Here is a 16005-nt window from a genome sequence, read left to right as displayed (position 1 = left end):
GGGGTTTTGTTGCTGTTTTAGTTGTTAATTATGTCAGAATTTGATATATAATTTAGTTTTAAAATTATTAGTTAAAATGTATGTAAGAACTGAGGCTAAAAGCTTGCAGTTTCTTTTTTGGTGTCTTCAGTTCCATTCTATCATTTATTCCTGTTGCTCCCACTTGGAGCATAGGGCATCTGTGAAATGCTCCGTTTCACTTCAGTTTCTTAATCATAGGACTTCTTGAATGGGATTTGAACCCACGATCCCAGTGTTTGAGTGAGCTAAGACATTTCGTGCCTTAGACCATGGGGCCACTGTGATGGGCCTTCAGTTGCATTAGAGATTACTAGTAAGGACAGTGAGCCATTATATAAATGTAATAACCTGATGATATTTGGCAAATGGCAAAGCTTGTCATAAAAATGAGCTCGTGTGCGTATTAGGAAAATTATGTTGTACTACTGTAACATAACACAGGTTATGCACACTATTTTTTATGGCCATACTGATAATAAAACTACAAAATTTCATCTTTATAGTTGGATATAATTATCTTTGTTATTGCCATGTCTGTTTGTTTCATTCCTATTCCTTCTTCTGCTCTTTTAGTTCACTAATTCTCATGCATTTATGAATTATTTATTTACGCCATTGTTTGCATCACACAGGTGCTGGCATTGGTTTGTCTTCAAGTGCTGCAATGATATTTTTTGCTGCCAGAACTGCCATGGCTGTGTGTGTTTTCGTAGTTGCACTGCCAATATGGGGGAGCAATACTGAAAATAAAACATGCTGTTATATTTTGTAATATCATAAGCCTAACATGATATACACAAAGGGCATTGTATTATCAAAATAATGTCATAGTTTTGCTGCTAAACGCTGAATGATCTCTATTAAGCAAATTTTAAAAAAGTAATAAAAGATTGCATTGTGGTTACTTTTTAATCGGGTTTGCATTTTTTACTTTGTCATCTGTAGATACAGAAATCTTAGCAAAATTCTACTTAAAATCACTAAAAGCCAAATTGATTTAAAATAGGTGATTTCCTTTAAAATGTAATGGGACTAAGTGAACTGTGTATGAGAGCTAAGAGGATTTATCACAACAGGGGACCCTGAGAGCCCTGTTCAGAAGGATAATGCCAGATATTTCTTCCACACTGGTTGCACCAAGCAGGTTGATACACTGGAATAGTAGCCAGTTACATAGCTATTCCACCCGACCAAACTTTGCTATATAACATCTAAATTTTCGCTGGCACTAACTTCACCGACAAGCGGCAGTCGCTCAGTTGGTATAGTTCGCTTGTGGACTCAAGCCAAATAAGGTAGTACTCACCACAGTTAGGGAGACTGAGCAGTGGGCTGTCTGTTGGTAGTGGTTCTGGAGTCATCACATCGAGTCCTGCTCCAAAAATCTTTCCTTCCTTGAGGGCTTTAAGCAAAGCTGGCTGATCAACAATGCCTGAGATACAAAACTCTGATAACTATTGGCTTGTCTTCTCCAACTTAACTGTGTGGTCAGCATGGCATTCATATAATAAGTCAGCCATAGTCACAGACGTTTATAGAGTATCACTGGGAGTATGTAGTTGGGGAGCCACATTTTGGTATTCAGAACACACGACCATAATGTTAAAGCTTTCCCTACATCAACAAAATAAAGATTAAAATATATAAGACTACAATTTCACTTTTGTTTTGTGCAGGTGGTGAATATGGTGTCTCATCTTGAAGGTGAAACATGTACTGAGGGCAAGTGAGAACATGGTGTTGGGGGCCTAAGAGAGAGGAAGTAGTAAGAGATTGGACAAAACTGCATAATGAGGAGCTTCAAAATTTATATTCACCAAATATTTGGGGCACTATGCTACAAGCTGGAAGGTCATGGTATCGATTCCCGATGAGGTCATTGAATTTTTCAATTGACTTAATCCTTCCAGGCACATTATGGCCCTGGGGTTTACTAGCAATTAACAGAAATGAGTACCGGGAATCTTCCTGGGATTAAAGGGCGGCTAGCCATGGGGAGATGAGCGGTGCATCAAAAATTTAGTTGAAAAACCAGAAGGGAAGAGACCAGCTAGGAGATATAGACATATACAGGAGAATGTAATTAAAACTGGTCTTAAAGAAATAGGCTGTGAAGGTGTAAACCAGATTCACCTGTGTAGGATTTGAGGTTCTCACAGCAGCAGTTATGAAGAGTTCTGTCATCTGGAATATAATGCCGTACAGTCTGTTGAAAGTCAAACAACATTTCAGAGGAACATGTCACCTCTATCTTCAGGGTTGAAGACTAAGCCAACCATGAAAGCAGGGTGAAGCAGGTCCTGGCTCAAGATAGGGTCCAGTAGCAGGTTCTTCTGAACATGGTAATGAACCTTTGGTTTCCAAAAAAGTTCAATTTTTTGACCAGGTGAGGAACTGTTGTTTTCTCAAGAAGAGCTCTGCTCCATGGATTGGCCTTATTTGCTTCTTTATATAAAATAGTCTACCCTCATATGTAACCACACTGAAAAACTCCATCTGAAACTGCCTTAAATATTTTATGTATTTAAATTTTGTGAATTTTTATTTAACATGATATAAAGTTATGGGTGATGCTTCTTTACATGAAAGCCTGAATGAAATTCTGATCATCTGTCTAAATATTATGATGTCTTGCAAATATTTTTTAATAAAATATATGTAACATAATACACATTTCAAGTATTAGGGAATTTCTTGATTAAAGAACATCATACCTTGTGCAGGATACCTTATGGAAGATAAAACCTGTGTATGTTTTAATTTCCCACTGACATTGAATACAGGAAGTATGTTGAAAAGAGAATCTATTAAATCTCTAATATTGACATAATAGCCCACATCACTAATTGTTGAAGCTTCTTTTTTTCTTTTTTCTTTTTTTTCATAGTAGATAGAGTATAGCAGGACAACTTCTACTTCTCAAAAAGCACACTGCTCTATGGAGTTGGTTATGCATTTTTAGTACTATGAGGCATTTTTGAGAAGTAAGGAAAGAACAGAAAATTCACCTGAATTATTTGCATAAACAGTATTAAAGTTATAGTTTATGCTGCCAGTATTTTAAATATATTACCAAGCAGTTGATTTTATAGCATATTTTATGTTAGAAGAGTAATGTAGATCTTAATAATTGCTCTGGAAATTAAATACAGCTTTACAGGTTTTTAAATTTTCACTGCAGTGATTGTTCAGGTTTTGATATTCTGGATTGTGACAGTATTATAGCATTATAGGCAGATGACACTGTTTTGGAGGGGCATGCTGCCTCCATCGTCAAGGTAGAATGCTTCAGCATAATGTCACAACCCAGAAGACCAGTTTCTTTTAAAACTGTCAAAGATTATTTGATAAGTCTCCAATCTCAAGCAGTATAAGAACATTCGTGAGTAATTGTAACATAACTAGGAATTTGAACCCGTCAGAAATATACAGTATGAGCAGCTGAAATATTTCAATAAATTCTAATCTGCAATGGGATTGGGATATGAATTGAATGAGACTGTGAACAGGTAGCTTACTGTGCAATAATAATGAGCTGCATTAATGAGCACAATGAAAGGATAAAGATTTATCCCACAAACTTGGTTCCATGATATTATCCAAGCAAATTTAAATACACAAAATTCTTTATTTGGATCTGTCGCAACACAACAACGAAACAGTCTAGGTCAATATCACCTTAGCTACATGTTTCGGCTTTTAATGCCATCGTCAGGCAAATACAGTATGCGCCAAAATATGCAGTACTGAAATTCGCGCATCTCGAACACACATGTGTTTGTTGATGGGACATAGCTCCAGCCACACGTATTCCCAGTAGTGAAAAGGAAGTTGTGTTGTGCAATTTTTGGGAATGGATCTCTCGATGGAGGAAAAAGTATTCATAGCTGAGTATTATTTCCGCTCATATGGAAGTGGTTGCCAGAAAACTCGCTTCCTTGGTTTTGAACGGCCATATGTTATCGTCCAGAAACCGCTACATAGTACACATGTGATGATATGGTGTGCCGTCTCAGCACACGGTATATTAGGCCCCTATTTCATTGAGGATGAGGAAGGCAATGCTCTTACCGTCACCCAAGAACGATACAGGGACATGGTGATCAGACAGTTTCTTCAGGATTTGAGAAGGTTCTGTCATGTAAGGGGCCTTCACATGAATAGACAGTGGTGTCAACAGGATGTCTTTTCATTTCAGTACTGTATTTTTGGCACATACTGTACATGGTTACTACATTCACACACTATTGAACTGTATTTCAGTGATATGGTACAGTGGAACTGGATACTTGGCAACTACATATGTTACACTATAATTATACAAAGTATAAAAATACAATAAAATTATAAAATTTTTATAAAATGAAAGTTATTTAATAAAATATGATTAAAAACTATTCATGTAATGCTTCATACTATGAAGTCAGTAGTTGTGATCTTGTTGTTATATTCCAGAGGATATATAGCAGTATATGCATGACTTGTACATGTAAAGTTAACCGCTTGGAGGCCCGTGGTACTGGTGTAGTATTATTTGGTATTTATTGTTTAACCGGTGCCTCATTTTACAGTGTATTTTGTCCGCTCTGGTTGGAATTCAGATTGCAATTAATATGTGTGAATGTAGTAACCATGTACTTCCCTGATGATGGCTTTAAAAGCTGAAACATGTAGCTAAGGTGATACTGATCTAGACTGTTTTGTTGTTGTGTTGCGACAGATCCAATAAGGAATTTTGTGTAACGAACACAACAGGATGCTCCCAATGAAAATTTAGATACAGTTTTCTGGGCTTGTGATATACCTTAAAAGTAGAGGTGAGGTGGTTAAATAATTCAAAATTGGAGCCCAGGATCTGAGCCATTCTTTACCGCTCTTAGGGACAAAGAATTGGAATGCTTTGAATAAACTCACCTCCACGAGCAACATTGACTAAGACAGCATTGGGTTTCATTTTATTAAATGCTTCTTCATCGAACATTTCTCGAGTTTCTTCAGTCAGTGGACATGCTACTATCACAAAGTCACTCTGCCTCAAGAGCTGATCAAATGGAACAAATTCTGCACCATATTCTTTGGCTGAAAAGAAAAGTGACAGGAATCAATGGCCTGTTTGACAAATTCAGTATATATCCAGTAAAACTTTGGATGTATGGAAGTTATACAGACATGAGATATGATTAGGTTAGATTTTCATTTATTACATTTACTGACAATATATTGCATGTAATAAAGTTGTCCCTGTGCTTAATTAATTCAGTACCATGCCGTGAAGGCATATGAGGGAGTGGAGATATAGCTACACCATTCTTAAACTCTGCTCTATTTGAAGGTGGGTGACAAGGTTCATGCTCCTACCACTTCACCCCGGGGGGAAAGAATTCTTGGTGTCCGTTGAATTGGAGGCTGGGTGAGCTCCATAGCCAGTATGGATTCTGTGGAGAAGAGAACATTTTTTTGCCAATGCCATGAATGAAACCCCAATTCCTCAGCTGTATAAGTCGGTTGCCTGTTGCTATACTGACAACTGTCTTGGCTCTGCACATGGTGATTATTCAATTTTAAAACCTGGTTTATCTCATTCATAACAAATATGCTTCAGGAAAGTGGCAAACATATTTCAAAGTCACCACTTTTAAACAAAAATGAATTCGTCCTCTGTACTATCACTAGAAAATGACAGTCAATTTTATTATTCAGAAATTACACTAAAATATTATTTGAGTATCCATTTGTTTATTAACATTCTGATATAATCTTGTTTTTCCTTTAATGCTTTATGCTTACCTTGCAGTTTAGGTGAATGTCCAGAGTAAATAATTTGTCCCACTTCAAAAGGTATAAGACGTTTAGCAATAGCTTGCCCAATTCCACCAAAGCCCACAATGCCAACTGTAGAGCCTTGAATATCTTGGCCAATCAGGTTTTTGAGCTGATGTGGTACCCATGTATTACTATATACAAAACAGAAATGATCTGTACAATAATGACACAGGTGTATAGGTATTTTGAGAATTGAAATATGAATAATAATCGTTTTTCTAAAAATGAATTCCGTGTTACTCAGGAACTGGATATTTTTTAAATACTTCAACAAAATATCAACCATCAAAATAATGAAAGAACTTACACAGAAATACAATAATGGAGAAAATAAGGAATTCTTACCCTGGACTAAAGTTAGAAAATGACACTGAGATTGTGTTCACACCACTTGTACTCAGTCTAGATGTACACTGATAAGTGCATGAAATACTGGCTTCTGAATAAAGTTAAATGTTGTGAATTAGAAAACTGACTGCAATGTTTAAATTGTCATTGTTATTTGTTCATTTAAGCTATCAGCTTATTATTTCAACTTTAAAAGGCAGATGGAATATGGACAATAGTAAAAAAAAAGTTTGGTGGATTTTAATTCAAAAATATGTTGAGGGTTTGAGGATCCAGCTTATGGTGGGTCTATTTAACAGTGCTGTCAGTGGCTTTGTATTATTCGTGTCTGAAGAAAGGGCATGGGTCACTGTTGCAAACCAAAAATTGTCAAAGGAAATATGATGGGAATTAATGCAGAAAACAAGAATTTTTTCTCTCTCACTTTTCCTCTCTGTATCCTCTCCCCCTACTAAATCCCATTTCATATGAAGTATTATTTGCTGTCACTTCCACTTTTTTAAACACATATAGATAGTCACAGTTCAAAAATAAGTCACATTTTTTTTTTCTTATACATTCAGGGTTGAATGATGAATTATGTCTTACTTCTCAATTGTGATCCGACCTTCGTGCAACCGGCGTGCTGTAGCCAGACAAAGAAGTACAGCCACCTCTGCCACAGCAGCATTCAAGACATTAGGTGTGTTCCCAAATTTGATCCCTCTTTTTTTAAGTTCCTTCACATCAATATGGTCATATCCAGCTGACATGGTTGCTAACACCTTCAAGTTGGGCCCTGATAATGGCAAATCAGTCTTATAATGATCTGTGGTATGCCAGGGTTAATGTTCTCATAACAGTACTCTATCCTATATAACTTAAAACTTTATTGTGGTTTCCCATAAATTTTAGAGTGAAGGTCAGGTCTGGGGTTCATAATTAAATTATGAATTGTAAGTAGAGAATGATCAAAGATAACTCACACATTACAATAATTAGTGGATTTTTTCCTCTGAAAAGAAAGGAGCCATTGCTTCAGTATGACAGAGGAGAAGAGGTTGTACCTATTTAAATGTTCTGACAAAACGTATAAAATATTGAAGATGATCTTGAATTTCTCATGTCATACTTCCATATAATTCCATGCTTAATAATGTTTAATTTGTATTATTGGTGTGGTTTATAAAAATATGTGCTTTTATGATGCACTGTTGTGTATTATCTGAGAGAGAATCCTGATAGTTATATGAAAATGGAGAAACAGCTTCGAATCGGCCACTTCTGATGGAATTATCAACAGAAACAATCTTCCATAACAAATAGATTCTGAGATTTAGTTATACTGCATTCTCAAAACCTGCATCTATGAGTTTATAGTTGGTGGATATTTAAACATGTACTACAAAAATTTTAGGATATGATGAATATTTCCCTATTCATCTCAAGACCTTATATTAAGTCTAGTTCGCAAATATTTGAGGTTGTATACTACTATAATGTTATGTCAGGGTGCTTGATGATGAGGACTTAAATGTTGGCAACTTGTGCAGTAGAACTTGGAAAATAGACCAGCTATATCTAATGAGCAATTTTGTCTCAATTCTGACTATGTGGAGAAGAGTCCTTCTTGGGAGTCTTGCAATCAATAAGCTAGTCAGATTCCCAGTGTTTTATAGAACTGAATGATCCATTATTATGGTCAATAATCCTGCTTTTGGTCCCTATCCTGAGTAAGGTAAATCCAGTCAACCCTCTCCCATCCTATTTCTTTAAGACACAGTTTGGTATCCTTCCATCTACACGTAAGTCTTCTGAGTTATCTCTCACTTCAGATTTTCCTACTAGTTTTTTTGCCACTAAAAATTAACAACCTGTTGTCTGAATAGCATGGAAAGCTTTACGATCCCTCTGCTAGCAATAGTCATCTTCATTTCATTTTGTCATCAGCAGGAACAGATAGATCCTACATAATGGGTGTTCCAATAAAATGTGATTTTTTTTTACTTTCACTCTAGCCACTTGGAGAAAGGCCAGGAATGTCGGAGAACCCACAAAGGGATTATATCTGTAAGACTTACTAAGTTTCAAGAAATCAGCAATGCTGATGTTTATTCTAGATAATATGACCTCATTTGCTATTGTGAAATTCAGTGCCTAATAACACAATTTTAGAAAATGACAAGATGTAGATGTTTTCCTTCAGATTTCTTTTGATGCATCCTGTAATAACTTGATAGATGTCTCACAAAGAAAAATGTGACAATCTGGTGTATTTTCACCATCATGACTTTCATCTTTCCTCCAGTGCTCTTCACCAGGCTGTTAAGCTGTGAACTATATTTTTAGGTAGATGTGGTCATAATTCCAGTAAAGCCCTTTTACTTAAATCAGAGCATACAAATTCACATTTATTAGTCTTGGTACTGCATACCATTCAGTGTACCACAATTATAACATGTTTTTTTTTTCTTTTACCTGCTTTATCCAACATTTCACTGTCCACTTTTTCTTTAGAAAACCAAAGTACAGCATCACTTCCACTAATTCTTTGCAATATTTGTTGCCTTGATGGGAAGGGCAGTTCTGGACACACATCCACATCATATCTGATTCAAAATGAAAACGTTCATATACTCGTTATTTCAATTATTAGAAACATACATCATAAAGTGTTCATCCTATTCCAGGTCAGGAATGTTAAGGGTCTATTGCAGACTTCACTGCTGGAAAAGAACCTTTGTAAATCAGAAGGCTATCTGTAGGGTAAAAAAGGTAAAACTATCCCTGTAACAGGCCATGAAGGCCCATAGGGTTCTGAGACATCGAGGCTCCCACATTTTCTTTAGACAATCGTCTCACAGATGGCGATTAGGTTGTCAGCCTTACGTGTAGGCTGCCCTTTACCCCTCAGGAAGAACCCTGGTACTCATTTCTGTTAGGGGCTGAGCTGACACCAGGGCCATGGTGCGGCTGGAAGGATTAGGTAAATTGAAAAAATCAACATCGGGACTTAAACTCGCGACCTACTGGCTTGTAGCATAGTGCCTCAACCAACTACGCTACCACGTGCCCCCTCTTTTTAGGTTACCTTCCTTATCTCTCAACTGAAGATATTTCTATAATGGGCTTATGGGTTTGAAACAGGCCCTGTAACTTTCTCAAGTGATATCACTTTATGTGGCCCTCACATTGAAATACAGAACTTCAGATTTGAAGAATACATGTGGAAAATTACAGGATTTCTGATAATTTTCAGAAATGCAGTTTAAAGGTCAAAAATTAAATATTTATAGACTTTTGAGACCATATCCATTTCTGATTTTAAATTATATAAATAAGTATCTTTGTTTCAGTGAACTATAACTGATAAAATTATATAATATTGTTAAATTCTTAGTGTTTTACCAGACATCCCTCTTTTTCCTTTGTCTAATGACTCTGCCCAGGACAAGATGTTAAATTATAAACTGGCCAAAAAGAATGTATTGTTTGCACACACACACACACACATACACATATGCATATCAGTTTGAAATGTTTCTTCTAAATTTTTATTGTCTGGTCATATTTGGTGTCAAATTCTAGGGTTATTTCTGCCCTCATATTTCCGTAAAGAAAGAGAAACCTGTCAGGTTAAGATGCAAACTAAGTAGCTTCTGCAAACACATCACTGGGCTATGATATTCTATTGCAGCATCCTGTTGCACTGTATATTCCAATTTTAGCACCCTCACTTCACCCTCTCTGCTCAACTTTGCCCATATGTTAAAGATCACACTTTGAAAGCTCTTTGCCTCTTCCTATTATTTATTAACACTATATATTTTAGCACAATTAGCCATCATCAGATGTATAACTCTTTCAAGTAATTTTTTATGTTATCATGGCATGATTACTTTTGTTATGCATGCATGTTATGGGTCTTATGTATATTTCTTTGGTGTGTTAGGTTCTTTCCTTTGTGCTGTGTGTAGTTGTTGTCATTGTAGAGAAGCTATAAATAAAGTAAATATAACAACTGGAAACGTAAAAAGGTAGCCAATAGACATCCAAGAAGTATGAATTATAACATGTAAGAAGTAAAGTGGTTAAAATCGTTAAATGTTGCACATTTTATTATGACATAAATTCATTATATTAGATTAGATGTCGTAGGTTGGTGTGTATATTTATATATATGGTCGTTCATTACATTTGATGAAAGCTTAATTGCATGTATTATGTTTGCAGTTACAACCTTGAATTTTGTCTGATTGAATTTGGTGTTCACTCTGCCTTCAAGGAATCTGTTAATTTTTTCCTAGCCATCAAGATATCTGTCGTAATTGTGATCTATGTGTTACATTTATAGTCGTTGTGGAAGTTTTTGTATGAAATTCATGCATAGGATTTTGTATTTAGTATGTCATGAATGTCTTCCCTGCGGAGGGTTGTGTGGATATTGGTTTGTAATTTTTGTGTAAAATTTTCAGAGTTCCTCTAACAGTTTTTTTTTGTTGTTGTTGATAGACAAAAATTTCTGGGAAGAACTAATCGCCTTCTTTCCTTTGATAGGACACAGACCGCAAAGGAAACGAAAAAATTAAGGGGATATACACAGACGGCGAAGTTATCTCATAAGCCTAAAACATTAGGAGNCCGATGTGAACCACGTGGAGAGGAGAAAAGTCTTGCCCTACCGGGACACGACCTCCGAGTCCTCGGCTGTCCAGCTCACAGCCAGTCTCTAGGCTATACCGACTCCCAGTCTACTTTCCTTATAATGTTATATTTTAGCGTCCTGTTGCACTGATTCACGTTCAAGATGTGTATTTGTACCAACCGTCTTACAGTGCACACAATTTCACTTTTCTCCTCACTACATGTTTCGGCACTAATGTGCCATCTTCAGGTGTGTTTTTATTTATGTCAAACCATTGCACTGTTCTGTGTTGTGTCCTTTCCTTGTGAGTGCGCGCACGCACGCACGCACGCACGCACTCACAAGGAAAGGCCACAACACAGCANGAATTTTAAGTGCGACATATAGATGATAAATCTTGAAAAGTTTTAATATATAAACTTTATTATCATGACATATACATTTTAATCATTTTATAAAGGAGACATGATGGCATACAGTGCAATGGTTTGACGTAAATAAAACCACACCTGAAGATGGCACATTAGTGCCGAAACATGTAGTGAGGAGAAAAGTGAAATTGTGTGCACTGTAAGACGGTTGGTACAAATACACATCTTGAACGTGAATCAGTGCAACAGGACGCTAAAATATAACATTATAAGGAAAGTAGACTGGGAGTCGGTATAGCGTAGAGACTGGCTGTGAGCTGGACAGCCGAGGACTCGGAGGTCGTGTCCCGGTAGGGCAAGACTTTTCTCCTCTCCACGTGGTTCACATCGGCCCTGGGGCCCATCCAGAATACTACCCAATGGGTACCGGGGATTAAAACGGCCGGGGCGTGAAACTGACCCCTAATTATTGCCGAGGTGAAGAATATGTGGATATATGCATCGACTCCTCCATACATCTACATGGCGCAATGCTCAATTAATTAAGCACAGGGACAACTTTACCTCTTTTACCTTTATGGAAAGTGGCTAAAAATTCGATGATTGAAGAACGCTTATTGTCTTATACATAATAAAGGCACAAAGTCATATTCCACATAATCTTTGACACTGCTGTTCTAAAACTTTTCTAATTTACGTTCTGGTATATACGTGTATCCACTCTGTCTCAGCGTTACTAGCGGGGTCTAAGAATGTTTATTTACAACATGAAATTGACACACTTAAGTGGTACTGAAGTGTGAGGGATTCCTTCATTACCCATTTTGGTACAATCGCAATTAAGAGTTATGCGTAAGGGCGTATGGTTGTGAAGTCTTCCCCTGATGATAGAGAAAAAGCTATTAATCAAAAACTACTCTCCGGAGATATGGACTAGATCTATCGATTCGGCTCAAGTGAGCAGGCTTTTTACCTGAGGACAAAGGCAGGATGATGGATAAGGTCCAAAAAGTCAATACCATTAATTTTTCCATCTGCGGCAAGATAGTGGCTGATAAGTAAGCTGCCTATAATTTGCTGACCGGCAGCTGTCCGTGGGCAACTACTGCTGTCTTGTGCATTTTTGCATTTTGGCGTTTTAGATGTGTAGAAGATATAATGTAGGAGCCGAGATAGCGCAGTCGGTATAGCGTCTGGCTATGGACTGGACTGGACGACCGAGAAGTCGGAGTTTGAGTCCCGGTAGGGTCAATAATTGTCACTTCTCCATCTCGTCCAGACCGGCTCTGGGGTTCATCCAACCTCCTATACAGTGCGTACTGGGGGGCTCTTTCCCGGTGGTCAAGCGGCCGGGGCGTGAAGCTGATCACCTTAAACTAGTGCTGAGGTGAAAAAGTTGTGGATCTATATATCCACTACCCCATACGCCTTCATAGCGTAGTGCTTAATTGCTTAAGCAGAGCGGCAACTTTGCTTTTACCTTTTAGAATATATGTCTATTACTATGAAGTTTAAACATATCATGGATACCTGTGTATCCAGCTGAGGAGACTGCACAAAATGAGAAGTGACCAAATGAAGCGGTGAATGAAGGCCCAAGAGAATATGTGTGTGTGTGCGTGTGCGTGTGTGAGAGAGAGAGAGAGAGGAATGGCTGGCCTGTCGACCAGGTTGCAAAGCTCGCACGGTTCAGAGCGATGGTAAACCTCTATTTCTGGTTAAACACTTCTCACTATGTAAGTATTCAAATATTGAAGTGCATATACTTACCTCTCTTTTAACATTTCTATAGCCACCTGCTGCAATCCAGAATTGGTAACGAGAACGCGTAATTTTCCCATATTAGCGGAAATTTGACCCTAACCTGCATGCCACGAATAGTCCTGAAAACTAGTCCACTACGTCACCCGATACGTACAGCATTTTTGTTGAATTTATCGGCTGATAACGCCCCGTACAAACAGTAACGTAAGAGAACTTCTGATATTTTCACTTACGTAATGTCGTACGAACTAACTTTTCAAAAGACCTTGAGGATTAGTTGACATTTTTTCACTCGTACCAAATAGATGGCGTTGAAGCATTCCTACTTAAGGTAGGATTCGTAAGAAGCGGTTAGAGCCTCACGACTCAAGCCGCAGCGGCTGTACGTTGCACCAATCCTAAGACGCGGCTGCAATCGGGTATATTTGGTGCGATTGGTATAATACTTCCCGATAGTGAGAGGGAAATGCATGGATAAAAGCGGTGTTTTTCGTCTACTGTTGCTCGAAGATGAGGAAGACGATGAAATTTTACATCCTGATATTGAACGAGAATGGTGGAAATACACGCAGATCTGCGCATGACCTGTTCAAAGCAAGAGCGGAGGAGGCATTAAATACCATCCTAATTAATAGGCACCTAATGAAGGATGAATGTGCCACTAATTCAATTAAAACAATGTCTTCTGTGCTTGAAAATGCCATTGTTGTATCTTCTCGAAGCGATGCGATCCATTCGACTGTGCGGCTATACTGGTCTTGAAGGCAGTCGCCCAGGGCCGCACGTCCAGAGACGCTGCGGCTGAATAATTTCCTACTGCGCATGTGCAGACCGCCGCAACGCCCAGCCGCAAGAAACGCTTCTTGCGAATCATACCTTTACTCTTCCATCTTGCTTAATGCATGCTTCGCTTAACCTTTGACCTTGAAGATGGAAGCAGTACGTTCCTCTTAAACATCCCGTAAACTTCCACGAGATTACATGTTCACAGTCAATGCCGTGAGAACCAGATCTCAATTCCGTAATCCATTATTGAAAGGATAAATGTGTTTTTCACATCTCCAAAATTTAGGATCTTCATAACTTGTACTCTTCACTAAATATAATTAGATTTATCAAGTCAAGGAGGTGGAGACGGACACGGCATGAAGCACGATAGGGCCAAAAAGAGGAATGCATGTAGGATTTTGGTGGTAACACCAGAAGGAAAGACACCACTAGGAAGACAGACCTAGGTGGGAGGGTAATAATATAATGAATCTTATAGGCGAAAGATGGGGTGGTATGGACTGGATTCATCTGTCTCAGGATTGGAACCAATGGAGGACTCTTGTGGACACGGTAATGAAGCATCGGGTTCCATTAAATGTTGGGGAATTTTTGAGTAGCTGAACGACTGGCAGCGGTTCAAGAAGGACTCAGTTCCGTGAAGTCAGCTATAAATATCACGAGTAAAATGTTGCTTTAGTAAGGAGCTTTATATTTATGTTCGGTTAAAATGGGCCCAGTGTTCTAGATTCAGTTTCTTTTATTTTTTATCATCATGTTACAACTCAGGTAGTGTTAAATAGAGTACACGTGAAGCTCCACTCCATGAATATTAATAAATATAAATATAGGGGACTATGGAGGTCAAATTCCAGACATTCTTAAATTCAGTACTGGATAGAGTGAGTGTTGACATTAGTTTCCTAGGGTTAAAGTAACTGGGGGTGTCCTTCTTACGAAACGTAAAGTCTGTATAGGTAAACATTTGTCTGATAAATTTCCTATCCAGAATGATCTAACAATGAGATGCTCTATTGCCACTCCTTTTCAACTTTGCTTTAGAATACGCCATTAGGAAGGTACAGGAAAACCTGGTGGGACTGAAATTAAGTAGGACATATCAGCCGTTCGTCTATGCCGATGATGTGAATCTACTGGGTGATAATGTAGATACCATAAAGAAAACAAACTTTGATTGACGTAAGTAAGGAGGTTGTCTAGAAGTAAACACTGAGAAAACTAAGTATATGCTGCTGTCTCGTCACCAGAATGCAGGGCAAAATCCTGACATAAAGATAGGAAACAGATGTTTTGAAAATATGGTACAGTTCAGATATTTTGGAACGACGATAACAAATCAAAACCTGATTCAGGAGGAAATTAAGAGGCGATTGAACTCGGATAATGCTTGCTACCATTCAGTCCAGAACCTTTTGTCTTCTCGTCTGCTGTCCAAAAACATAAAAATTAGAATACACAAAACTATAATTTTGCCTGTGGTTCTATATGGGTGTGAAACTTGGTTTCTGACATTAAGGGAGGAACATAGACTGAGGGCATTTGAGAACAGCGTGTTGTGGAGAATATTTGGACCAAAGAGAGATGAAGTGACAGGAGATTGGAGAAAACTGCATAATGAGGAGCTTCATAACTTTCACTCGGAAGTATAATTAGAATGATCAAGTCAAGGAGGGCGAGATGGGCATGGCAGGCCATGTAGCATGAATGGGAGAGACGGGGAATACATATAGGACATTGGTGAGAGAGCCAGAAGGAAAGAGACCACTACGAAGACATAGATGTAGGTGTGTGGATAATATTAAAATTGATCATAGAGATAGAATTGGGTGGTATGATTTGGATTGATCTGGCTCAGGATAGGGACTAATGGAGAGTTCTCGTGAACACGGTAATGAATCTTCGGGTTCCATAAAATGCTTGTGAGTTCTTGAGTATCTGCACAATTGGCGGCTTTTCAAGAAGGGCTGAGCTCTATGAAGTTAGTTATAGATTTTGATGCCACTTAAGAGGACTGCGAATGGTGTTGCTGTGGGGAGAACCGGAACAGCGGGATACAGTCTTCTCACTTCCTGTTTCGTCAGCCATCGCTTCCCTCTAAACTGTCTATGGTTTTTCCTATCGGAGTTACACTTTACGTAAGATTCATGTGAAATCACGTGATGCTCTAGTGTAAACTGTGGTGTAGCGTTGGTAGGTAAGTACCGCCCGTCCTCATGGCTCTTCTGAAAGGGTGGTAACGTTCTACCAGACTCCATGGCGTCACAT

General features: G+C 38.1%; 1 protein-coding gene across 2 annotated transcripts; it reads right to left on the bottom strand.

The window, feature by feature from the left end:
* Positions 1-236: 236 nt before the first annotated feature.
* LOC111874917 (glyoxylate reductase/hydroxypyruvate reductase) lies at positions 237-13245 on the bottom strand. 2 transcript variants are annotated; one of them, XM_023870791.2, is made up of 7 exons: positions 12958-13241; positions 8650-8780; positions 6781-6970; positions 5809-5975; positions 4936-5100; positions 1328-1453; positions 237-761 (listed from the first exon to the last, which is right to left on the bottom strand). In XM_023870791.2, the coding sequence occupies exons 1-7, from the start codon at positions 13026-13028 to the stop codon at positions 646-648; spliced, it is 966 nt and encodes a 321-aa protein (XP_023726559.1). In that variant the 5' UTR covers positions 13029-13241; the 3' UTR covers positions 237-645. The 2 variants fall into 2 exon arrangements, with proteins under 2 accessions (XP_023726559.1, XP_023726568.1); XM_023870800.2 differs by lacking the exons at positions 237-761; positions 1328-1453 and adding an exon at positions 1460-1635 and having other exon boundaries at positions 12958-13245.
* Between the last annotated feature and the right edge of the window lie 2760 nt (positions 13246-16005).

This window comes from Cryptotermes secundus, unplaced genomic scaffold (genome assembly GCF_002891405.2).
Source record: "Cryptotermes secundus unplaced genomic scaffold, Csec_1.0 scaffold308, whole genome shotgun sequence".
Taxonomy (NCBI): Eukaryota; Metazoa; Arthropoda; class Insecta; order Blattodea; family Kalotermitidae; genus Cryptotermes; species Cryptotermes secundus.
This window is presented reverse-complemented; position numbering and strand designations above follow the sequence as displayed.